Source organism: Mesoplodon densirostris, chromosome 7, assembly GCF_025265405.1.
Source record: "Mesoplodon densirostris isolate mMesDen1 chromosome 7, mMesDen1 primary haplotype, whole genome shotgun sequence".
Taxonomy (NCBI): domain Eukaryota; kingdom Metazoa; phylum Chordata; class Mammalia; order Artiodactyla; family Ziphiidae; genus Mesoplodon; species Mesoplodon densirostris.
Window position 1 is genome coordinate 78465287 of NC_082667.1, and position 25748 is coordinate 78491034.

At 43.0% G+C, this 25748-nt stretch overlaps 1 protein-coding gene across 1 annotated transcript in view; it reads right to left on the bottom strand.

The window, feature by feature from the left end:
- Positions 1-18495: 18495 nt before the first annotated feature.
- Positions 18496-25748, bottom strand: part of LOC132493382 (BCL-6 corepressor-like) — a 49216-nt gene continuing 41963 nt past the window's right edge. Inside the window, 5 exon segments of the mRNA XM_060103844.1 lie at positions 18496-18988; positions 20411-20567; positions 20732-20794; positions 21236-21381; positions 22532-22698. Of these exon segments, the coding sequence (XP_059959827.1) occupies positions 18697-18988; positions 20411-20567; positions 20732-20794; positions 21236-21381; positions 22532-22698 (825 nt within the window). The 3' untranslated portion in view covers positions 18496-18696.

Below are 25748 nucleotides of genomic sequence, written 5' to 3' on the forward strand. Positions count from 1 at the left end.
AGAAAATAATATTGAAACCTATCAAGGAGAGTAGATCTTAAGGGTTAATATTGTAGATTGACTACTTTGGAAAAAATCTTTTTCCCTTGGAGTATTAAGAAGTCATCGCATAATTGCCATCTCTCCACATTTTGTTCTAGAGTGCCTGGTTTATTGATATCAGTGTGAGACCTGTTTTAAATAAAAATCTATTTGTAAAAATCCAGATCTGTAATATGTTCTAAATATCATTATAGTGTCCTTTAACTATAGATTAAAAATCACTTCATTTTCAACAAAATATTTTGATGTAAACATCAAATGTTTTGAAAACAAAGGGGATCTGTTTTTGTTGTTTTCTCTTTTATCTAATTTTTGTATCCATTTTGTCTGGGCATATTAAATGGTAAAAATATTTATAAGATTTGCACTAGGTGAATCTTCTTAAAAAGAAAATACTGAAGGCCACAGAGTCTGGGAATATTAATATCTTTTTAATAGATTGATCCCCCTTGATTTCTTATTCTGGAGTAAAGGTACAAGTTTTTCCATGAAAATTAGACACACAAATCATCTGACAGAATGTATGACAGATGGAACATGATTGATGGGAATTTTGCTTTAATGCACATTGTTCATTGTAATTTTGCCCAGCTTAATGAACTGTGAATTAATAATGAGGAGCAACACATTCAACGTATTATAGTAATAAAGTGCTTTTATGGACATTTTTCATGTTTCCAGACTTTCTTGGCCACCCTGAACAATTTTAACTCAAAGGATTAAAAAATAATCGCTTATTTAACTGTGTTAAAATAGTCAACTTTGAAAAAGGTATTTTCCTGTATGAACTTTTTCCTAATTGATTCCATTTTGTTCTGATCAGTAAACTTACCTGAGTAAGCTGCACTATTTAAAAAAAAGTGATCTGGGCCTCCCTGGTGGCGCAAGTGGTTGAGAGTCCGCCTGCCGATGCAGGGGATACGGGTTCGTGCCCCGGTCTGGGAGGATCCCATATGCCGCGGAGCGGCTGGGCCCGTGAGCCATGGCCGCTGAGCCTGCGCGTCCGGAGCCTGCGCGTCCGGAGCCTGCGCGTCCGGAGCCTGTGCTCCGCAACGGGGGAGGCCACAACAGTGAGAGGCCCGCATACCGCAAAAAAAAAAAAAAAAAAAAAAAAAAAAAGTGATCTGATAGAGTATTAGATGACATACATGACCATAGTCCATTGTTTTCTGATTCAACGACATAAGGGAGTAAAGTGAAAAATTAATAATTATACATTTTTTAATTAGGAGAATAGAAAAACTAAATTTCTTGTAGAAATAAGCCCAAAGAGTCCTCGTGTCAGCCCTGCTCCTCTTAAAAGACTGTGACGCTGTAATACCAATGGATAATCTGGGAGAGAACCAGCTGTCATTAAAATAGATTTTACCAAGGCAAGGACAATAGGTTGCTTATTAGCAGTGAGAAATCAGTAGTCTTTTAGAAGTGTACCCTTTGGAAAGTGTGAGATATATAATAAATGAAAGCCTTTCATTATTCATTGTTATAAGCCAAATGTAGATTAAATGTACACTATCTTCAATTCAGATATTAAGATATCCTTCCCTCAGTAATTTTATGAGGTAACATGTATAATGTCAAGCATAGGCTAAGTCATATATTTAATAATCTTTCAAAAATTTTTAAAGCAATGTGTTAACCCTATAATGAATATAAAATGGATCCTAACTGCATGTCTTAGAAAATGTGCATTTCATAGAATTATTGAAGAATGAATCCTTAATAGCCCATCTTTTTAAGTATGTTAGCTGAATGTTATGATTGTGTAATATCATTTTAGGGCATTACCACATTTTAAGAAATAAAATAATATTCAGAAGCATAATTTTGCCAGAATGTAAAATTTAAAACCAGAAATTTGACTTGTGAAAAATCCTCACATGATTATTGGCCTGTTAAAAACTAAAGCAAACCCCACAAACCTGATGCAAGCTATTATGTGCAAAATAATGTGCTAGTTACACAGCCCTCTGGGAAGTGAATGTGAGTCCGGATGCTTCTTTCTTGGTTTATTTCATTCCTAGAGTACCTTTGTTGCAGGTTTTTCTTATGTTTCCAAAGGAAACAAGTAAGCCATCTCAAGTTTAAGTTCTGTCCTCAATAAAGTAAAAAATGTGCCAGATACCATTTGACTGGATGATAACTAAACTGGACAAATATTTTCTCTCACTGGAGACTGACAGTGTTTTAGTTGTGCTTAAAATTTGTGATTCTCCTAAAAAAAGAGTACAAATGAAAACGTATGGTTACCAGGAGATAAGGGGGGAAGGATAAATTGGGAGATTGGGATTGACATATACACACTACTATATACAAAATAGGTAATAATAACCTACTGTATAGCACGGGGAACTCTACGCAATACTCTGTAATGGCCTCTATGGGAAAAGAATCTTTTAAAAAAGTGGACATATGTATATATATAACTGGCTCCCTTTGCTGTACACCTGAAACTAACACAAATTTGTAACTCAACTATACTCCAATAAAAATCTTTTAAAATAAAAAAATAGAGTACTACATGCATTTCTAAGAAATAAACATTATTTTCTTCATTCTTCTAAAATAAATAAAAATAAAATAATGTAATATGTGATTTTCAAGCTAATGAACACCTAAGAATGAAATTTGAAAATCTACATTTGGAATGTATAATTCTTTTGTTCAGAGGCAGTGACATTCCAAAAGAACAAAACTTCTCCAACATTTCCCCATTTAGAGTAATGCTGACAGTGAGTGTCTGGTGGATCTCAGAGGGGCACAACTGATAATATATTTATCATGCTGCCAGTTTGCTAAGTGGTTTCATATTCACTAAGAAAGACTTGTCAATGGATACTGAAGAATAGATGTGAGGTCTCTGTGAGGTCTCTGTGTGTTGTCTCTGGGTGAGATCTCTGTGTGAAGTCTCTGTATGAGGTCCCTTTGGAAGGTATCTCTGGGAAATCTGTTAAATCTGTGCTAGGTTTCTGTCTGAGGGTCTGTGAAGCAACATGAGGTCCCTGTGTGAGGTCTCAGTATGTGATCTCTGAGAAAGGTGTTTGCGTGAGAAGTCTCTCTTGAGAGGTGTGTCCGTGAAGTCTTTGTGTATTGTCTCTGGGTCTCTCCATTTCTTTTTTTCTTTTGGTCTCTCAATTTCTTGTCTTACTGTACCTTATGGAAGACGGAGCAGCAAGAGAAGGGCAAAGGGACTTGCTTCTTTCTGTTTTCTTGCTGTTCCATCAGCATCACCTGTCTGTGGCACTCTCCCAGCAGGAGCCAGGGGGGTCCAAGTCCAGCTTCCCCATATTCCCAGAACTCACTTCTGGGTGCCTCTGAGAGGACCCAGCAGTAGCCAGGCTCAGGTCCCAACCCTGTCAACTCTTTCCTCTGGGTACCGACCCCTCCCACAAGTCCTGGCTCCACTCTCACTGCTCTGCCCATTCTGGAGGCTGCCTTGGGAATCGGGGCCCAGAGGTAGGGCCTGGCTCCAGGGAGAAACCAGGGGCGTGAGCAGTCCTGTGCTCACTCTGCCCCCTCCACCCCAGGTCACAGCATTTCCACGTGTTGCGGGGCCTGACAGGTATGGGGGATGGGGTCCATTTCTGTTGTCATCTGGATCAGGGGCATCAGCTGGAACAGAAATCTCCACAATGAGAAAGACACCACCTGGAGCTGTGTCCACCATGCGCCCTGCACATGGCAGAAAGCACCAAATCACTCTAGAGAAATTCTTCCTCATCTCCCTGCTTTTCCATATGGATGGGGGTCAGGAGACAAGAAAAGCTGTGCCAGAAGCAGATCAGTGGAACACTCCTGGATTGCACCCTGCCCCATCCACTTTGCACAGGTCACCTCCACACCACCACAAATCCTGTCTGATTGCTTCCTCACCTGCCAGGCTCTGGGGTGATCAAGGACTGGGAGACAGGCAAGGCTTACTACACAATCACAAGCCAGTCCCCACCTCTCCCCTGGAGCAGTCCTTGGGCCATGTGTTTATGTGAAGGTCACCAGACTAGGAGCCACATCCCAAGATCCCTAGTCCTGGCTTTTACACCTATTGTTAAGTTATCCTTTCTAAAAGTCAAGAGGTGATGATGGGGCTTCCCTGGTGGCGCAGTGGTTGAGAGTCCGCCTGCCGATGCAGGGGACACGGGTTCGTGCCCCAGTCTGGGAAGATCCCACATGCCACGGAGCGGCTGGGCCCGTGAGCCATGGCCGCTGAGCCTGCGCATCCGGAGCCTGTGCTCCGCAACGGGAGAGGCCACAACAGTGAGAGGCCCGCGTAACGCAAAAAAAAAAAAAAAAAAAAAAAAAAAAGAGGTGATGATGTGTAAGCTTATTAAATATAGTATTAAGAGATTAACCTTCCCTGATTTGCTTTACTTCTATAAGTTTGACCTTCTGTTTTGACCTAAAGGTGGTTTCTCTAGGTCTGTGATCTTAGAGTTAGAATAGGGTAGAGACCCTGGCGTGGGGCCATGGTGAGCTACTGGACCCTTAACTTTTCCTCCCCTTTAGGCCTTTAGATGGTGGTTGTATGTCAGGGGGCTGCTCTTTCAGAACTGCACTTTATGGGAATCTGGTACCACTTTGCCTCCTTCCTTGGATCCAATGATTTTTCTACACCTACATCCCACCCTAAATTCACAGTGTTTGACCATCAGATAGTTACTACCCACAGTCACACCCCTATTCCATTCATCCAAAACTCCTTCTCTGGGGTTAACATAGAGTGGAAGGTAGGTGACCCATGAACACAGCCATTCATTTATATGGGACTGGACTCAACACGGCCCTCAGCAGCCTCCCTGATACTCCCCTCACCTACACACACAGAGCTGGAAATGCCATCCTTGCTGCTGCTCTAAAGTGTAGGAAAAACAGAGGTGGGGGAGGGTGATGCTGTACATTTTATTATGGCTAAGCTAAAAGGGGTTCATAGGGCATACCTCAATCCCAACCTTCATCAGAGAGAGAAGGAACTCTTAAGAGCAGATGTTGTATATTCCCTACCAAGAGATCCAGGGGCAAGATTTCTCCTGTTTCTGAACTCAGAGCCCATACTCTATTCCCCCCAAACTTCCATCCACTTGGCTCTGACACTTCCTGGAGCCTGAATTGGAATGTCTGGCCCTATCGTGTAAACCTATCCACTACAGTTGCATAAAGTTCAAAGTAGCATAGAAGGAGGAGAAAGACTGGCTGAACCAGATCCTTGGGTGTGGGTTTCATAGGTTTTTCCCATCTCATTGTTAGAGTAATTTTGGTTTGTGTAATGACAGTATTATAAGGTGCAATGAAGGGACACGAGACAAGGAGCAAGCTTGTGTTGCTACTGTCAACCTCCCTCCATGCCCCTCCCTTCTAGAAGACAAAGTGCACAGCACAGACAGCAGCCATTACACTATGCTTTTATTAGAAAAAAAAAAAAAAAATATATATATATATATATATATATATATATATATGTATTGGGGAACATTAAATATCTTGGATGTGCTAATGAGAAAATCATTTTCTCTACATGGACTGAATTTTTACTTGGAGACATGTCTTCCTACTAAAGGGAAGACTAAAGAAGGATTTTACTGTCGACCAGGCAAGACACCTCCCCAAAGATGACAATGCCTTGGACAGTGTTGATGGCGGGCTGGGGCACCTGGAATCCTTGGCCCATACTGGCAGGTACTAACTGGAAACAAACTCTTCTTGGGGGGCAAGGATGGGAGGCACCTTAGGCCCAGCTGCTCATCGTCGAACCTTACACTTTTCAAACTGTGTTGGTGTCTGACTTCCCTTTCCCTGATAGAACAACTCTGGCCCTTGGAGGTGGCTTTAGGACTGCAGGCTGTAGAACCCATCATTCTCTGTTGCTCTGGGTAGGAGGTAAGCCTGTGGCAGCAGAAACGCCCACATACTGGGACTTGGAACTCCAGTCTGTGTCCATTTAACTTTGTGGCGTGAAGTCCATGGTGAATCGCTCTTTTTTCTTCTGGGATCTGTCCAACATCTGTCATGCCTGCCCGACCCTCAGCAGTCTCACTCTTCAAGGTTGATCTGCTTTTGACGGATCCGTGACTCTGGGCAGTGGCTGATGTGGGCTTGAATTTTTGCAGAGCATCTCGACCATTGACTTTTTTATTGGGGAAAATCCACTTTAAAAATAGCCTCATCCTTTTTCTGAAGAGGCTTTCTGGAGGGCTCTGTTTCTTCTCTGGCATGAGCTGGAGACATCTGCTCCCAATAGAGTCTGTTATTCCCCTGACCTGGGCAGGGTGGCTCATACTTCCAGCTTGAGAGGTCCCTAATTCTTTAAACCTTTCTTCATGCTCTCTTGGTTTATGCCTCCTACAGTCCTCTCTTTTGTAAGTAGGGGCAATCATCTTGCTCTGGCTCTTCCATGAGTCTTGGAGTTTTGAAGTTTTGGGCTCCTGCTGCCCTGGGTTGCTCCTTTGGGCTTCCATAAGGCCACTTGTCTCCTGGGAAGCTAACCTGTCTCTGGTGGGGACTCTCTGGGGGTGGCACTGAGGCACCTGAGAAGCCAAGTTGTCTGCAGCAAGGAACATGTGTTTGGGAAAGTCCTGAAGCTGGTTGTCTGACTGTACCTTTACTTTGGAGTTAAACTCACTAGCAACCCCCATGTTAAGGCATGGCTCACCTGGATGTTGGACAACAGACATTCTAGGTAGTAGGAGACTTTTACTGGCCCCCTAAAATGTCTTTTTTCCCATTCGTACGTCTCCAAATTCCTACTTCTGTGCTGTAGGGCTTCGCTCAACTACACCTGCCTTTAATCAAACTTTCCTCACATGCACAATTGGTGATCATTTTAGTCTCCTCAAGACTCCCACGGAGTTACCTCTGTTGTGACACTTGAGAAACAACTTGAAACTCCCAATTACTTTTAATTTTTCTTCCTTAGAGGGCTCATTAGGCAGCAGCCATGTGTGAGTTACCTTTTGTCCTCTACACAAAGCACCAGAGACCACCCACATAATACAAGTTCCAAAATAAAGAACTCTAAATGACTGAAAAAGACAGGGAATGCAAACAGGTTACCTGTTGCTTTTTGCACTTTCTGCAGGACACAATGGCCGGAAACCAGACACTCCAGGTGGTAGCGCTTCAGGAGGGTAACATTCTTGACCAGCAGAGTGTTTCCTTCCATTACTTACAGGCTTCTTTGCGGCCAAGACTACGTTGGACAAAGCATGAAAACAAGGAATCAAGATGCACCAAAGGTCTACAGAGCAACTGTCTCACGTGCACACGTCGAAAGGAATCAAGAAGGCACTTGACAATGATGCCAAGCCCATTAAAAAGAGGATCGTTTTGTACAAAGGTTTTACATAAGCCAGCATTTTTAAAACATATAAGTTCTCTACAGTAACAAGTTATTTTAACTAAAACAAAAGTATTGACATGTGCAGAAATGCAAAAATAAAGTTTAAAAAAAATCCCAAAGTATGATACATTTCATGTATCATGCAGAAACACTCAAGTTTCCTGAATCTTAGAACACCTTTGGCATTTCTGAATCTCAAGGACACAGAAACACAGATACACCCATGACTTCTGCCAAACAGAATCTTCAGAAGTAGACCAAAAGTTAAATTTAAGATGAATTTTTCTATGTAAAAACAATACAAGTTATAAGGCTGCAAGTTGCTGGGGGGTAGGTGAGTCAATTTTACCTTCCTATAAGCCTGTCAACCTTCACTGCTCCTTTGATTTCATATAGAAAACACACAAAAAAACAAATGAAACCCACTGGATGAAAGAGTGAAATGTGGAGACTTACCCTATATTTCAGTAGTAAAGAGGCAAGTATCTTTATAGGAAACATTTGGTTGCAAAAACTAGACCTACGTGTTAATATTTTACTTAGAACAAGCCATATATTAAAATTCACATTTAAATATTTAATTTGAATTTACTGAAAACAAACATCATAGGTTAAAATGGTTATATTTATCCTTCAAAGCTACTGTATTTTCTGTTATTTATTTATTTTAATAGATCTTGATTGGAGTATAATTGCTTCACAATTCTGTGTTAGTTTCTGTTACACAACAAAGCGAATCAGCCATATGCATGCACATGTCCCCATATCCCACCCTCTTGAGCCTCCCTCCCACTCTCCCTATCGCACCCCTCTAGGTCATCGCAAAGCACCAAGTTGATCTCCCTGTGCTATGCTGCTGCTTTCTACTATATTTTAGCATTAGGATGCAGGGTAAAATGGAGTGTATGCGGTAATATAGGACAAATATTTCATAGAATGTAGCTTATTGATAATCACCACACGATCCTGTGTCATTTACATGCCTCTTAAAAATATATAGGAGGGCTTCCATGGTGGCGCAGTGGTTGAGAGTCCACCTGCCGATGCAGTGGACACGGATTCGTGCCCCGGTCCGGGAAGATCCCACATGCCGCGGAGCGACTGGGCCCGTGAGCCATGGCCGCTGAGCCTGCGCGTCCGGAGCCTGTGCTCCGCAACGGGACAGGCCACAACAGTGAGAGGCCCGCGTACCAAACACACACACACACACACACATATATATATATATATATGTGTGTGTGTGTGTGTGTGTGTATGTATTAAAAATTTTTTAAATTACACTTTTCTTGTTAGGAGATTAAAAAATTTCTAATAAAATTCCCATCTTTTATTAGGCATACATAAGTACAATATAAATGTGACACAATTCACACCATTATTTCACCCCTATACTCACCTGGATCTAGGTATATACACAGATACTGATTTGGCTTACCTCTATGTCTCCAAATAACTGAGGCAAATACAAAAAAAAGCCCAAGAAATAAAATTACTCTTAAAAGAGCTCAATGAGCTTGTATACTTCAGTTACATTTCCACTTTGTTTAATCATGCTAACTAAAAAAAAATGTTTAACTGTTCTCATTCCATGATGCCCTATTATTCTGTACTAATTTTACAGAATTCCTAATATGTTTTACATATACATGTTTTATTTATATAGATTTCCATTTCTAATATCATAGCAAAAGCCAAGGTAGCTATTTTAAGAATGCTTTACATATGATATAAATTTTAAATAATAATATCTAATTAGTGTGATATCACAAATCTTAACTTCTTTGAATGTACTATTTGATTATTAAAATATCACTCTCTTGAAATAACAATTGGCAGATGATCATAAGCTTTTTTTTGACTTCATAAACACTCTTAACAACTTATTTAATACACTATTGTCCAAGCAAGTTGATTAATAGAGAATCAAAAACATACAACTTTAAGTAGAAAAAAAAAAAGCTGTATTTATGAAGATGTTTACAATAGTTTTATTTGAGGTTATTTCCAATTTTTCACCAATTTAAAAAATTGACCTACTCAATGAAACCTTGTGAATGCAATGTTAAAAAGTATAACTATGAATCACAGAATTTAAATTTAGTATGAAAAGATAAGAATGGCAAATTATATTGAAGCTATGTGGAATTATGTTTATAGACAGCAGGAAGAGAAAATTAAAATGTAAATATTGCTTGATAGGATAATGGGATTAGAGGTGGTCTGTTAAATTTTTCATTTTTATGCTAATACCTTTATAAAACCCCAAAATCTTCAAACAACACACTTTTTAAAAATTGTGGTAAACTACACAAAACAGAAAATTTATAATTTTAACCATTTTAAAGTGGACCGTTCAGTGATATGAAGTCAACAAATTTTTAAAACTTTCAGAGGGCACCTGAATAAAACATGTGTTGTCCACTGGTGATTTTAATGTATCTGGTATATAACTAAAGTCACCACAAAACTCGTTCTGGGAAATTGGCAGATCATAAACATAAAAAATTTATTTTGCTTTTTATTAAACCTTATTGTTTTGCTGTTTCAAAATTCAAATTTACTCACAAGAAAGAGTCAGTTTCATATTAGATTTGGTTTCACAAATGCTGCTCCTGCCATTCATTCTTATCACCAAAAAAAAGACTATTTGTGACTAACAATAATATGTTACAGAAAATAAAAAGTTAAAAGGTTTTCAATCTGCGTATCTGGGAACCTAAATTAAAGCATCACACAACATTTTCAAAAGCAGAAAAGCCATTTGACTTGACTCAAATCTTAGTTTTAAGATGGCAGAAAGTACCTTGATAATTTTCTTTTAAGAAAGAAAGATAACTAAGCCATTAAAGAGAAATTCTTCCAAGAGAACTGAAACATGTTATATACCTCTGACTTGGCACTCCTTCCATCTGGAGAACTTTTTTGGTAACTGTTTTCATCACAGAATGATCTAAAGTAAAATGAATTGAAATTAGAGTAATTATTTTCCAATGAGTGGCTATTTCCATTTAAAACCAAAAGCCAACTAATTATTGCTTTTCCCATACATTTAAATATGAAATCTACATTATATAATTATACACTTATTTCCCCCTTTGTGTATTCTAATTTCTTCCTCAGAAACCTAAGATGCCATCTTGCAGACTGCCCACAGTGGCTACTATTTTGGCAGCAGCAAAGGTCAACTTGAAACATTTTGCATCTAAAGTGGCTTTGGACACCTTTGGATACAAAGTACAGTCTGAGCACCGTCCAGACGCTTAGATACCTAAAGAGCATCTAAGATATCAAACCAGGGCATCCAAGATAACAAACCAAGTCCTGATATTCTCTCAAAAGCTGCTCCTCCCATCAGCCCCCTTCTTCTAAGTGATACTACCCAGTTGCACACATAATCATCAACGACTTGTCTCCTTGTTACTATTTCCTTCATACCTCACCTCTATCTGCAGGTCTTGATAGCTACACCCTCAAAACACAACCTGAATTCAACCACTTTTCACTTGCTGCAAACTTCCAACCTAACCTGGCCATAAACATCTCTTATTTGGAGCACTGTGATAGTCTCCTAATTGGTCTCCCTGTTCCTCTTCTTTTTTTTTTTTTTTTGCGGTACACGGGCCTCTCACTGTTGTGGCCTCTCCCGTTGCGGAGCACAGGCTCCGGACGCGCAGGCTCAGCGGCCATGGCTCACGGGCCCAGTCGCTCCGCGGCATGTGGGATCTTCCCGGACCGGGGCATGAGCCCGCGTCCCATGCATCGGCAGGCGGATTCTCAACCGCTGCGCCACCAGGGAAGCCCCCTGTTCCTCTTCTTTATCCTCCCAAGGCCCTTCTCTATACCAGGTCACCTTATTCAGATACGATTTGGATCATGCCTTTTTCCAGTTCAAACCCCTCTACTCATTTAGAATAATCCACATCTTTACTCTGGCCTTCAAGACTTTACAAGAGCAGACCCCTGGCTAGCTCCTTGACCTCATGTCATACCACGCTCTTCTTCACTCGGTACTCTGCCCAGATTGGCCTCCTTGCTTTTCCTTAAATACTCCACCCACCTACATGCCTACATACTCATTGCCTCCTTGTCCTGGAATGTGCTTACTCCAGATCTTCCATGGCTTCCTCCTCTCTTCATTCAGGTCTCCGTTCAAATGCCACTTCTCCAGTGAAGCTGTCCCCTAACAAACCTATCCAATGGAGTCCTACCTGCTCTCCCTCACTCTCCTTACATTAAGATAGTTTTGCACTTCCTACTCTCTAAAATTATATGACTTATCTGTTTACTCATTTCTATTTGATCTCCTTCACTAGAATGTAAGCTCCATGAGGGCAAGACTTTTGTCTGTCTGGTTCACTGCTTTATCCCTAGTCCCTAAACCCGTATCTGGCACACAGAAGATGATTACAAAATTACTTGTGAATCTGACGAATAAAGTACTCCTGGCAAGAATTCAGAGGTTGCACAGGAAAGAAATAATGCTCTTGGTGGAAGCAGGCTTAGTATCTAGGTTCACCTCTATTCAGAGCAGAGATAAGAAAAATTTACAAGTATAATTCACTTTAATTAGTACAGTAGCTGCTAAAAACATAAGGGAAGTGCAACACTAGAAAAGTACAGTTGAAGCTTGAACAACATGGGTTTGAACCTCGCGGGTCCACTGACACATGCATAGTTTTCAGTACATATGTACTATCGTCCTACATGATCCAAGGTTGGTTGAATCCACAGATGTGGAACCACTGACTATAAACTTATACCCAGATCTTCAACTGCGTAGGGGTCGACACCCCTAAGCCCACGTTGTTCAAGGGCCAACTGGATATGACGAGGAAAGTTAAACACATTAAGTTTTAAAAAACTGTCAATACCTGAACAAATTCTTTTTGTTTTGCTATGTGTTCATCAATTTAAAAAAAGTGACCACATACCAACAAGCAGGTTTTTTCTTATATCCAGAACGAGCAGAGTTCTGTTGGTTTCAAGGGCCTTTAGGAAAGCCTTTGCTCCTTCACTGGTGAGGCCGCACTGCTGCAGGTCAAGTGCTTTCGATGAAAGACAAAAGGTCACTTGCTAACTCTACAGATTTAACATATAGACAACTCTCATTTTCTAACGTGTGGAAGAGTCCTGCACAAGACAAGTCATGGCAGGTTTGTAATTTTGGGTATGGAAAAAAACAGAAACATATACGCACACACATAATGCATAAGCCAATTTAAAGACCTCTTCTTGGATGTGCAATGATAACCCTGGCTTTAGTACCAATAAATCAGACAACGTATTTTACAATTACAGAACTGAAGAATAACTGTATAGAACCTATGAGCAAAAAGCATCACAAAATGAATCTCAGTTCATAATTAGCAAGGGCGGCAGGGGCATGTAAACCTCACAAGCAAAACCTGGTGGAGCTCAGAAATGCACTGCATTCTTTTGATCATGATCTTCAGCTCCAAATCACACTTGAAACTACTTCAAAGGGGAAAACAAAATAGAAGAAATGTAATAACTGTTAGCTTTACAGGAAAAAAAGACAAGTCTAAGAGGATACAAATAATAAAAACTTTCAACAATGTGTGAATAGAGAATACATACTAAAAACCTATCATGGAAATATGATGGTCAAGAACGCTCGCAGTAAAAGGTCAGACAAAAACCAGAAAAACTGATCATGAATTCTAGTAGTTCTGGGGCTGAACAACCTACTCATTTAAACCAAAGGGATCATCGCTAAAGCACAGGGATTAAAAAATATTACATGAAAGGAAACTATCATGAGTCTTTTGTTTAAGTGTTGTGTGGACCATCACATTAAAATAACTGGAGTCTTTCAACACCCCCATGACACACAGAAATAGCAAGTCAGACATACGGATCTGACAGGATATGATACAACCCTTACAAACTCTCACTACAGAAGAACGGACACAGGGTATAATTAACCAAATAGCCAAATTAATACAAACAGCCAGTAAACCTCACCAGTCAATCAAATGAATACAAAATAAAACACAATGTGGTTATTCTCCTATCAGATGAAGCCAAGATTCTGTAAGAAAAGCCTTTAAATAATGTCTATACCCTTTGGATCCAACAACTCTCTTTCTAAGAATTTAACCAAAAGAAATAGTCAGAGATATAGGTAAGGATATATATCAGAGTACTATTTGTAACTGAAAAACTGGACAAAGCTTATATACAAGAATGGATAAGCTATGTGCACTGTGGCATATTCATATAATGGAATACTGAACAATCACAAAAAGTGATGTAGGAGATGCAAATTTACTGACTTGCTAAAATGCTCATACTAAATTAATTGAAAAAAAGTTATAAAATTTGGAGTAATCCCACTTGCATAGTAGAAAATGGAGAGGTACTCATTTTTGTAGTTTTACATTTTTTTACAAGTGCTACAGGCCAGTGTTTGTGAGAGGCAGGCTTCACATCTACTGTTGGGGTGGACTACAAATTGGCATAGCCTTTCTGGGTGGTAATTTGGCCATGTGTATCAAATGTCTTAAAAATAGGTCACACTTAGTCATTCCACTTGTAGTACCTTATTCTACAGAAGTAATCCCGATGGACACAGAGATGTATATACAACGTAATCACATTGTTTCTGACAGGGAAAAGCAAACTGTCTAAATAGAATTGCAAAGAATTGATTAAACTATGGGACATCAATACGACGCAATACTACATGATACATCATTAAGTGAAAAAAGCAGGAATATGAAATAGCAAGTATACTACAATTCTATTTTTGTAATCCCTAAGTGTACATATATATTTGTAGAAAAAAAAAGACTGACAGTATATACACCAAAATGAACAGTGATTATATCTGGGTATTAAAATGATAGGTAATTGTTCTCTTGTTACTCTGTATTTTCTATAAAGGATATATGCAACTCTTAGAGAAAGTTTAAAAGCAAAATAAAAGCTATCAGTAAAATGAGGCTTAAAAAAACCTATCACAATAGTATCATGCCAAAAGCTAAGCATATTAAAAATTCAGTATTTTCAACTTTAGAATTTCCCTCTAAGCCATAAATCCTCACTAAGAGATTCTGCCAAAGCACTTGCACCCAGGTCACCAATGAGCGTGTTGCAGTTCAGAGTGATGTGCCTCAAACCAGCCATGCAGTCAAGATCAGGTCTCCTGGAATGAAGACTCTCAGCCCAGGTTTCTTCATGCCTTCTGGTAGTCTGATACTTCAAAGATTTAATGGGATGAAATTAAGATGCTTGAATAAGGAAACAGGGTGTGCCTGAGTATGGCTTCTTATGTCAGAGATTTACACACACACACACAGATCAAGCATATATGCCAGGAGCATCAACCTGAGAAATTCAACAGTCACTTCTGGCTTACGAGTCCAGTGACCCAGATTCTGCTCGGTCAGTGATTAGATTCTAGCCACTGCATTTCCTGTTTCTGAACACTTATGTAAAGTTGGACAACTCAATTACAGTCTATGAATTATTTTCCTTATCTTCTAAGTCAGGGAATTGGTTCTAAATGCTATCCTTGCTGAGGCCCTATATTTCATCATCCTGTCCTCCAATGGCCTCCAAACACCTGACTAGGCAAACCATAAGAAAACTTTTTTTTTTTTTTTTTTTTTTTGCGGTATGCGGGCCTCTCACTGTTGTGGCCTCCCCCGTTGCGGAGCACAGGCTCCGGACGCGCAGGCTCCGGACGCGCAGGCTCAGCGGCCATGGCTCACGGGCCCAGCCGCTCCGCGGCATATGGGATCCTCCCAGACCGGGGCACGAACCCGTATCCCCTGCATCGGCAGGCGGACTCTCAACCACTTGCGCCACCAGGGAGGCCCAAGAAAACTTTTTAATATGCATCTTATTTATTAACAAATTATATACACAAAGTTCCATACATAGAATTTATGTACATGATAAACTACACAGATTTTTAAAAATAATACAAAGGTAAAAATGTTCTAATATTTTCTTTTCCTAACTCCTAAGGCATTATTTTATTTTACTTATTTTTTATAAAGATTTATTTATTTGTTTGTTTGTTTGTTTGGCTGTGCCGGGTCTTTAGTTGCAGCATGCCGGATCTTTTAGTTGTGGCATGTGGGCTCTTAGTTATGGCAGGCACGTGGGATCTAGTTCCTTGAGCAGGGATCGAACCCAAGCCCCCTACATTGGGAGCACATAGTGTTAACTGCTGGACCGCCAGGGAAGTCTCAAGCATTATTTAAAAAACTATATTTACAAAATGTATCTCACATGCTGCCTAGGGTGTGCACACAAGCTTTAGAGGCCTGGACTATGCAGAGCCAGTTTGATGTGCCTTGGGAAAATAATGGTTTGACATTTAAGCAAAAGTACTGTCTTGAAGACATTCAATTCTTTATATTCATAAAGTAAATTTTGGTAACAGGGAACACTGACTGTCAATGAAAAAAGTCTTATTACATTCCTGAAAAAGTAAAAGACTCAAAGTGCCTTTGTTACTCTAAAAGGAAAATCATTAGTGTCATTTTTCTATTAACAATAACTTATTAAAGCTCCAAGCAGAAACAACAGCAATCACTTACACAGTGCTTAGTATGCGCCAGGCACTATTTACACAAATAAGTGCATTTAAACCTCATAATGAGGCATAGAGGTTAAGTGATTTGCCCATGGTCACGAGCTATGAAATGGGAGAAAGGGAATTTGAACCTAGGCCATTTGGCTTCCGCACCCAAGTTCCTGACTGTTTTCTACCTCAGGGGTCAATGGACTCGCCAGGTATAGGCTCAAAGAAGTTTTCAATTTTTAAAATCTAAATTTAAACATTTCCACATTTGTGGGCTATACAGTTTCTGTTGCAACGACTCTGCCCCACTGGTGTGGGGTGAAAGGAGCCACAACTACCATGTAAACAATGGGTGCGACTATGTTCCAGAAAAACTTCCTTTACAAAGCCAGGCGACGGGCTGGATCTGGCCCACCAGCCAGAGTTTACCTATCCCTGATCTGCACCATCAAACTATTAAAAAGCCTTCATGTCAAATTATTAACTAACTTTAGGCCTAAATACAGTCATTATAACCACTGTAAAGTTGTTAAGGCATTATTTTAAAAACTCTATTTACAAATTGCTGATGTACTGACTTTTATTAGTTTAAAAACTACAACAGCTAATAAACACTTGATTCATTTAAGTCTTGAAGACTAGAATGGAATAGTTTCTTCACAGTATTACAATAAAAGTTTTCAGTAAAAAAAATACATAAAAGTATTATTAGGTATTATATATTAAATCTAATATTTCTAAAATTAAGTGGACTATCTTTACTAAATGGTAGAATCCCAAACTGAAAACTGGTCATATTCTTTCTGCAAAATAAAAGCTGTGCTCACATGTATCAAAAGACAAAAATTAGGGCTTCCCTGGTGGCACAGTGGTTGAGAGTCCGCCTGCCAATGCAGGGACATGGGTTCGTGCCCCGGTCCGGGAAGATCCCACATGCCGCGGAGCGGCCAGGCCCGTGAGCCATGGCCGCTGAGCCTGCGCGTCCAGAGCCTGTGCTCCACAACGGGAGAGGCCACAACAGTACCACACGCACACACACACACAAAAAGACAAAAATTAACTGCCCTCTGTATCAATATATTAATGTGTTTCAATCACATATGTTTTCATGAAAGTTTAAACATAAAATCACCTTTAAGATCTAGGCCATGGGATCTGCTCCATGCCATGTCAGAATACACCCCGTGAAGTTTACTTAACTTGTCTTAAGTGTGATAGAATTCTTTATACCTTGACAAATAACTAAAAGGAAAAAAAAAAAAACCCCCACACACAGTAAGATGAAGAGCCTATACATTTGTCCATCTTGACTTATTTGCTTTTCTTGAGTCAGTTGCAAGTTTATAGCCACATTCTCAAAATCATTAACTACAATCTTCCCAAACAGGCAATTGACGAACAGATGCATTTTAAAACTTGTCAGTAACAAAGTGCTATTCCAGTTTACAGCAACAGTTTAATTCTATTTAGATACTAAAACTGAATACACTGAATACTGCAAACTTTATTCCCAACCACTCAGCAAAGTACTACATACCTTTTCAGATATAGGAAAAAAAAGAAAAAAAAGAAAAAGCATACAATTCTTCCTAGTTTCATTTCCAAAGATACATCCCAATCTTAATGATCAATCAGCGATTTAAACGTCAACTATAAACCCAGTATACTGCTGCTATGCAGTGTACTAGAGCAATAGAAGAGAGAGGACCTCAAACCCTCTGTTCCCTCAAATTCAAAGGCAGGCTTCCTGACCCCTCCAGACCACTACCGGACACAGGGAAGGCACACTAATGTTTCAGGACCCCAACCAACAGTCACCTGCTTTGTGATTACTTCCGTGACACACCCCTCACCAACACCACTGAGTTTGCTGCTCCTACGGGACGTTACATGTATTTACTATGTTAACACATACCACAGTGCATCATAATTATGATTGCAGATAGATGTTCTAACAAGAGAATGATGACTTTTTTGCTCTTTATATCTTGCTATTTCCCTTCCCATAATATTTCTTGAAGCGAAACCATAAAATATAGACAAACACAAAAAACAGAAAATATACAAAACGTGTGCTTTGCACCTTAACGCAAACTTAAGTAAAATGAGTTCTGACAGTATCCAGCATGACAAACTTCCATGGTACAAATGAGAACGGACCAAGGTTTGAGCAGGTACAGGAGACAATCCAGGCATGAACAACACCAAGGAAAGGTAGACAGGAAGTAACATGGTGTGTAGGAAATCACGAGACCAGTCTGATGGGAAGAGACTTAAACAAGAGTGAAACTCACTTTCTAAACCTCCATCTCCAATTGGACAATTCGCAGGACACAGGTGCACCAAAGTGGCCAATTTATTCAATCCCTTTAATATGGAGGAAGAGTTTAAAATTTTACTGGTTTAATTTGCCCCAAAAGCAACTCTCAACAGTTATGGCCTCTGTCGTCGGAGCTTTGTATGAAATTAAGTCCAAGTGTGGAGCTCCTTTGCCTTTTTTTTTTCTCCTTAAAAAAGAAAAGAAACAATTGTTCCGAGTAAAAACAAACATATTCCAAAGCATGTGTACATTGAAAAGTAAAGAAACTTTATTAACAACTTCATAAAAACTGACTTAAAATTTTAAAAAGAAAAAAACATGTTTTGAAGTCCTTCCGACTGGAGTCGTGTCTCATAGTGTCCTTTCTTTACAGAAATAGTCGTATTAGGACACATATGCACAAGGATTAACACCATGACACACTGTACACGGCGGGCCCCGGCGAGCTCACCAGTCGTCGTCTGAGTCCAGGTCTCTGGGGAGGATCCACTCCACGGATGAGCCCAGCAGAGTCTGAAGCTCGTTCGTGAACTCCACCAGATCTAAGAGCTCCTTACTTTCTGGATTAAAGGACTCCAGGTCTTTGGGGCAAGAGAATAAGCGACTTGCTGACACTTGCCGGCAGAACTCGGCCTCCGCGATGGTGACAATTTCCACATTTGGAAAATTGCAGCGGAATATGCAGGAGGACATTTGCAGTTTCCTGAGCAGGTCTGAGAGCAACAGCCAGTTACGAGGCCTACACCAGAGAAAGGACAGTGGTTTGAGTTTCTGGCAAAATCAGAGGCGCTCCCAACTATGAACTACCAGTCTCCTGGCGGTGAAAGGGCCTGCTACTTCCACTTTGATTACCCCACCCCCACCCCACTTCTCACTGTCCTTAGAAGATCTACTTCTTCTTCTTTTTTAATTTTATTTATTTATTTATTTTTGGCTGCGTTGGGCCTGTTGCTGCGCACAGGCTTTCTCTAGTTGTGGCTCGCGGGCTCTAGAGCGCAGGCTCAGTAGCTGTGGCGCACGGGCTTAGTTGCTCCGTGGCATGTGGGATCTTCCAAGACCAGGGCTCGAACCTGTGTCCCCTGCACTGGCAGGCGGATTCTTAACCACTGTGCCACCAGGGAAGCCCGGAAGATCTACTTCTAGTGGGGGAACTCTGGACTCATGTGCATGTGTTAAGAGACCACCTAGGGCGGATCAGCCAACTTAGACAAAAGCAGGAGCAGCGCCCCTGAACCAGCCTCGTTGCAGGCCACCCCAGTGCTGCCTTGGCTCTGGTCACAACTCAGGTCACCCCTCTCCAAGTAAGTGCACCCCGTTCTAGTCACTGGGGAAAACCAGTCTGTATGCCAATCCAAGAGAGATGGCAAACACCTCTTTGACCTCTCCTCTCCACCGGCCCTCATGGAGAGAGCATGAGAAACACTCGAGGTCACCTGGCTTTCCTTTCGTTTCCCACACCTCCAACCCGCCCCTCAATGCTGCCGGGAGTGAGGCTTTTTCCAGAAGGGAGGTGGTACAATCCTTCCTGATACCCTGCCACGCTTTATCATCTCTATCCCGAATAGAATGTCACCACAAAGGCAGACACGTTCCCAGCCTCAGAGTCCAATGAGGATGCTACTCCTTAAGCACCGGGGTCAACACACAGCAGAGCAAGGTCTCCTGATGTGTTCACTCCGAAGGGTTGGTCATGGGGCACAGTGGCCCGACCGTGGGGACAAGACTTGATCTAAGCAAATCTGAAGACACATAAGATCCCAGGTGCCACATACGGCTTTCTCTAATCTTATACGACAAGAGGGTACACATCAGTATCGTCCCGTGGACCTCACGCACCTTGGAAGGCCCCTATGGTAGCCGTTTGGGGAGGATCCCTTCCCCAAGCGTTTAGTGACTGAAACTGTGCAATTGCAGTCGCTGACTCCCGTGTCCTTTGGGCTCTAGGGGTGTGTTCCAATGAGGGCAGTTGGCTGGGGAGCCCTCCCACCCCCCAAACTTTTCTGGAAAAGTTCCACTGCATTATGTGAGGTCGCTGGACACTTGGTGAGGAATTCACTCACCCCCCAACCCATCCACCCTCATCTGCTGAAGGGGATTTCTAACTCCTGCCACCCCACAGAGCAGCTGGGCTGGCTCTCGACCACACGCTGGCCACGCTCACCCCTGAGCGACGGACACCTGGACGTTATAACACGGCAAAAGGGGGTCTTCAGAAAATTCAGATTCCAATAGGTCACCATAGGCCTCGTTGTTGTCATCCTGGTCCTCCGGTCCTGGGGGATTTGTTAAAACATCGTAACCACTTTCATCATCTGGTTCTAACCGGGGGGGCAAACAAGAGAGAGGTCAGTAAGCTGGAGCAAGATTCCAGCTGTTCGCCAAAAAGGACCCTGGGAAAATTCTTTCCCAAGCAAGCCCTGCTCACAGCACCACCCCCACCCCCACCCCCACCCGCCCAACTGAAACGAACAAGGCTGCTCACCACACACACAGCTGCCAGAGAACTCCCAAGAGTCGTCAGGAGCCTGCAGGTTATTTAAACAGTCTGGAGAGAGTGGGGGAGAGAGAGAGAGAGAGAGAGAGAGAAACAAGATAACGCCTGCTGGTAAGAGGCAAATGCTGCTGGAGTTCGGGAACAGCTCACGCTGGGGCTGGTGTCACCTCCTGACAAGTCCCACTGCACACGCCTCCAGGTATCTGACTGAAACCTCCCCACGCGTCCACCCGCCTTCCTGAGGGACTGCCCGCCTCACCGCCCCAGCCTGCCAAACAAAAGCTAGCCTGGCTAGCTAAGAGTTTTCCAGCCCCCCACCTCGCAAAACTCAAAGTATGTATCTCTTCTTTGACAGACTAACGTTGGGCCGCTTTTCCCAGTAAAGGGTCACTTAGAGTAAACGGGGGGTGGGGGTAGGGGGAACCCAGGTGAAAGGCTGTGAAGTCACCGTCTAGATGCTTGAACAAGACCGTGTCTTGACCTCTGCTGTACCTGTTAAGAACTTCTCCAGAAGTTCGCTGTGGTTCACTTTCTTGATGGTTCTACCTGAGTACGTAGCCAGGGTAGGATCAGCACCGTAGGAGAGGAGCAAGCGGACAATTTCGAGATGATCATTCTTGACAGCATCGTGGAGAGGCCTAGGAGAGGTGAGGGGGATTACACCTGTGCACGCGACGCTTGCTTCTAAGGACACGGGGCAAAATCGAGCGTGTGCGGCCAAGCCTCGTAGGCGCGCTATTTCACCGAGGAGGTGAGTGTACGGTCGCTGCGACAAATTACTCTGTTATTTCAACACATAAGCCTTTACGGGACAGGTGAAGGGACCATCTCAGGCCTAATTCTTCAATGCAAATCTCTCTTAATGCATGGCCCAAGGAGGAACTCAGGCCACGATGAAAACGTTTACAATGAACTTTAATAGTGACAGACTGTAAGAAGGTAACATACGGCGGGGTGGGGGGAAGAACCCCAGCACCACGGAAGCAGATACGACAAGCCATTGTTACACCATTACAAACAAAACCCAAAAAGTGCAGTTTGTAAAAGAAACTAGGGGCAAAGTGGAACCTCTCCTGAAACCAACTTGGAGATGAGTGATCAACCCTCTCGCCCAGAAGCAGTCGACAGGCAGGGCGAGTTCTCAGGAGGATACAGAGTCCTCCTGCCCGTGTCCGCTGGGGTCAGGAACACTGTCCACAGTCCCATCCAGAAAGGATGCTATTTGGAAACCATGAACCACCAAATACCTTACGGTTTTGCTCATTTTATGACCGTCAGGAAAGCCCCAGTGCCCTGCCTCGTGGTGGCATCCCAGGTACAACCAGGAAGATGCTTGGGCTGACTCAGACCTGGGCCTCTGGCCAATAAACCGAGGTCAAGGACAGAGTGGGGGCCAGGCCCGGGGATGTGGGTGGACACAGCAGGTCCTATCAAGCCAGTTGCCACTGGACCTGTCTGTACTCCTGCAACTTTCAACTCACATATGTGTTCAAGATTGAGATTCAACAGACGCTGGTGAAGAGTCCAGGGTCTTAAAAGAGAACACCCCTGATCATTCATGCAGGCTCAACATTTTCAGGGACTTCTGTCCATAAGAGCGTCACAGACTTTTAAAGTTCTATGTAAATTTGCCAGAAACATCTGTCCGATTCCATTCTAGAGGACTCCGCCACCAGTGTGCTTACATGGCACTCACTCTCCATCTTTCCTTCTGGGGTTCCCCGCACACCCTGAGAACCACTGCCTATGCCCCAGCAGGGCCAGGCCAAGAGCAAGACCGCCACTGACCCGGTTCCATCCTGGGCACTGCAGTTGACATCGGCGCCATATTCAAGGAGGTGTCGTACGATGTTGAGCCAACCTCTTGCACAAGCCTCGTGCAGGGCACAGTAACCCACATTGTCGCGGTGGTTCACATCACAAATCTTGTTCTCCAGGCAGTACAAGACCACTTCCTACGGGGAGAGGAGAGGAGAGGAGATACCATCAGACCACCATACAGTGAACCTTGTAAGGGTGACCTCCCCATAGCTTGGCGGTGCCCGCTTTCAAAGGCATACGTCCTTGGGGCCAAAAGCCCACCATGGCGCGGGCAGGCGGCAGGCATCCTGCTGGGGGGCGAGAGTGCGTGAGAAGGGCTTGGAGATGCAGACAGTGTTGTCTAAGGCTCTGCTGCACCAGTGGCCTGGCCATGGGCAAGTTACCCTTGAACTTCTCCAAGCTTCCACAGGGCTGCTGAGAGGACGCCTTCGGATAGCGATGAAAGCCCTCAGCCCAGGGGCCGACGTGACCAGTACAGAGGTGTCACGGCTGCTAACATCTTAGATGACACATTGCCAAGCACAGACCATTCTCACTTGATGGGTCTGTTCAGTCGGTGGCAGTGGACGATAACACAAGTTTAGATCAAAGTATGGATGACCAACACTTAAAGAGAGCTTAAATCAGCCGGAGAACATTCCCCAGCTTAGAGAAGCAGGGACACCCAGGTCACCTACATCCTCGCACCCCTTGTTAAGACCCCAAATCAGAACCTGGGCCTCAGATGCTCTTGTCTGTACGTTAAGTAGAGTTAAAGAGAAGCTCTCTCCCTCCATCCTCGAGGAATGACACAAAATGCCTCCAATAACCCCACCCTCTATTTTGCCTCACTCCACCCTCTCGAGTAAATATGAAAATTTTAGACTGATTCTGCCCCAAGTTAATGACAGGAACCTGATACACCACAGGCTGCAACCTCCACATTTCAAGAATCAAATAAAACGTTCACCGCCCCACCCCCCACCCCGGAGATGTTCTGTGTCAACACTGTGCATTAGCATCACTGTTATTAACCTTCTTTCTTTGGCTTGTTAAAATATTAATATGAACCACTCCCAGTAAGCAGAGCAGGAATTTATTCAATGTTTTATTACCTTAAGAAAGTTTTCAGACACATCGAAAGCATTTGCCACCAGAAAACACGTTATACTGTTTATACTGGGTAAGTCGTGCCCAGCAGAGAGCCGGCAGGTTCTGAGAGCTGGGAGTAGGCAGAACGTGCATGTGGCCCAACACATGGTCTGCTGGGTAAGGGGGGATGCGATGGGGTCAGAACAGGCCTCCTTGTGACATCTCTCAGGTAACTCATCTGTTAAACCTAAAACGGGGGTCATTCTAGTCACCCATAAGTGCGAGATGGGTTCTGTAAAACCTTTTATGCCCTTTGGAGGACACGCCAATCAAAGGTGACCACTCACTTGGGAGCGAACTAGAATGTTCCATTTGCTTACCACGTGAACCCAATGGGGCATGCTGGTAAACCTGGCCATCGGTGCCCTGTTACTTCAGGTCACTGCAGCAGCTCCCTTCCAAAACAAGAGGAGGAAGAGAAAAGGCACGCCCACGAATGCGTTTCTCCGTTTACATCCCAACCTGCCAGAAAGCCCACAATCCTCTGGGCTCCCAGGCCACCTGCCCGGAGCCCTGGTATCCAGGATACCGCATGAAGCTGCTGCTCTTTTAGCAGGCCCTCACTAGCCAGACTTGAGTGGACGGCTGCAAGCTAATGAGTTGTGTGCCCCAGCCAGGGAGAGGCCCTGTCACGTGGCTCTGGGATCAGTTCTGAACGCCACCAACTGCTGTGCACACATCAATTTACTCAACCCAGGGTTTATTTGCTGTGACAATCACGGCCTTCGCCTGGAAACCTTCATCACTACTAGGGCAGGTTCAAGGGTACCTAGAAATGAAAGGCCGTCCAAGCTGGTGGGTAAGTCAACTCTCTTCTCCTGGAAGCTGGCAGCACAGGCAGCAGTAGCCCCACGGCCAGGTCAGACCTTTTGCCACGGGCTGTCCTAACTCAACCACGTTGATCCCACTGTTTACACAGTGCTTCTCATTTCCCCAGATGAGGACGTCTTCTGTCACCCACAGGAACCCAGGAGATAGCAGGAAAGGAAGGTAGTACTATCCTCATTCAACACTTGGAAACTGAGGCCCAGAGATATTAAACCCCGAGTTCAATTAACATGAAGTACTAGACCTATAACTCAGGTCTTTGGTACCTGGTCAGCTGGGAAGATTCAAAAGGCCCAAGAGGGCCCCAGTTACAGGGATGCAATCCAGCTGTGACGAGCATCCCACAGGCCTTCTCTGTCGGGGGTCAAGTGGGCTAACTACACTCTCCTAGCTAGGAGGGTGATGGCCTCTAAATGGATGGCAACCGTCGCCACCAACACTTTCTCTAACTGAAAGGTGAAGAGGCGGGGCGAGTCTGTCGACGCAACACATTCCTTGGTTTATTTTCTCCGCTAGAAATAAACGGGAGTGTCTGAAGGGCAGCCCAGCCATTCCCCAGCAAAGTCAAACTGCTCTTGTCGGACAGCTCTCCGTTCAGCGGCTATAAGCCGAATGCCATTACCCGCAAAATGTAACTATAAAGGTCATAAGCCCGACGTTGTTAATTAATTAAATGCCTCATTAACTTTTTAAAAAACATGACATTCAATTCATAGAAAATTTAACCATCACCGCTAAAGGCACAAGCATGTGGTTGCACACTGGCGTTTCAGCCTAAGAAATAGAAGCCTTTTTCCCAGGAGGGAAAGGTTTGAGGTCTTTGGCCACGCAAGTGATCTATTTAACGCGGATCTGAAGCCAGAGTGTGTTTCTAAACTTCCAGAACCACATTATCATGACATAAAGCTCAGACAGCCTTTATACTGCACATGGTATCTTTGGCTAAGCAGAAGAAAATAACCAAGAATGCTGAAGACAAACTTCAGGAAAACCCTCCCAAACCACACCCTTATCTGCTTAAGCAAACTGTCCTTCAATTTTAAAAGGTTGAAGCTGCCACATCTCCCAACTGGGCCATCATCCCAACATTTAAAATTCTGCCCCGAGAAATCCCAGGAAGTTGGATTCAAAGTTGAAAGCGTTCATCTACTTGTCACAATGCTCAGCATCAACACTGGTGATCTGTGGAATCTACATATTGAAATTTACATTTGAAGAAAAAAAC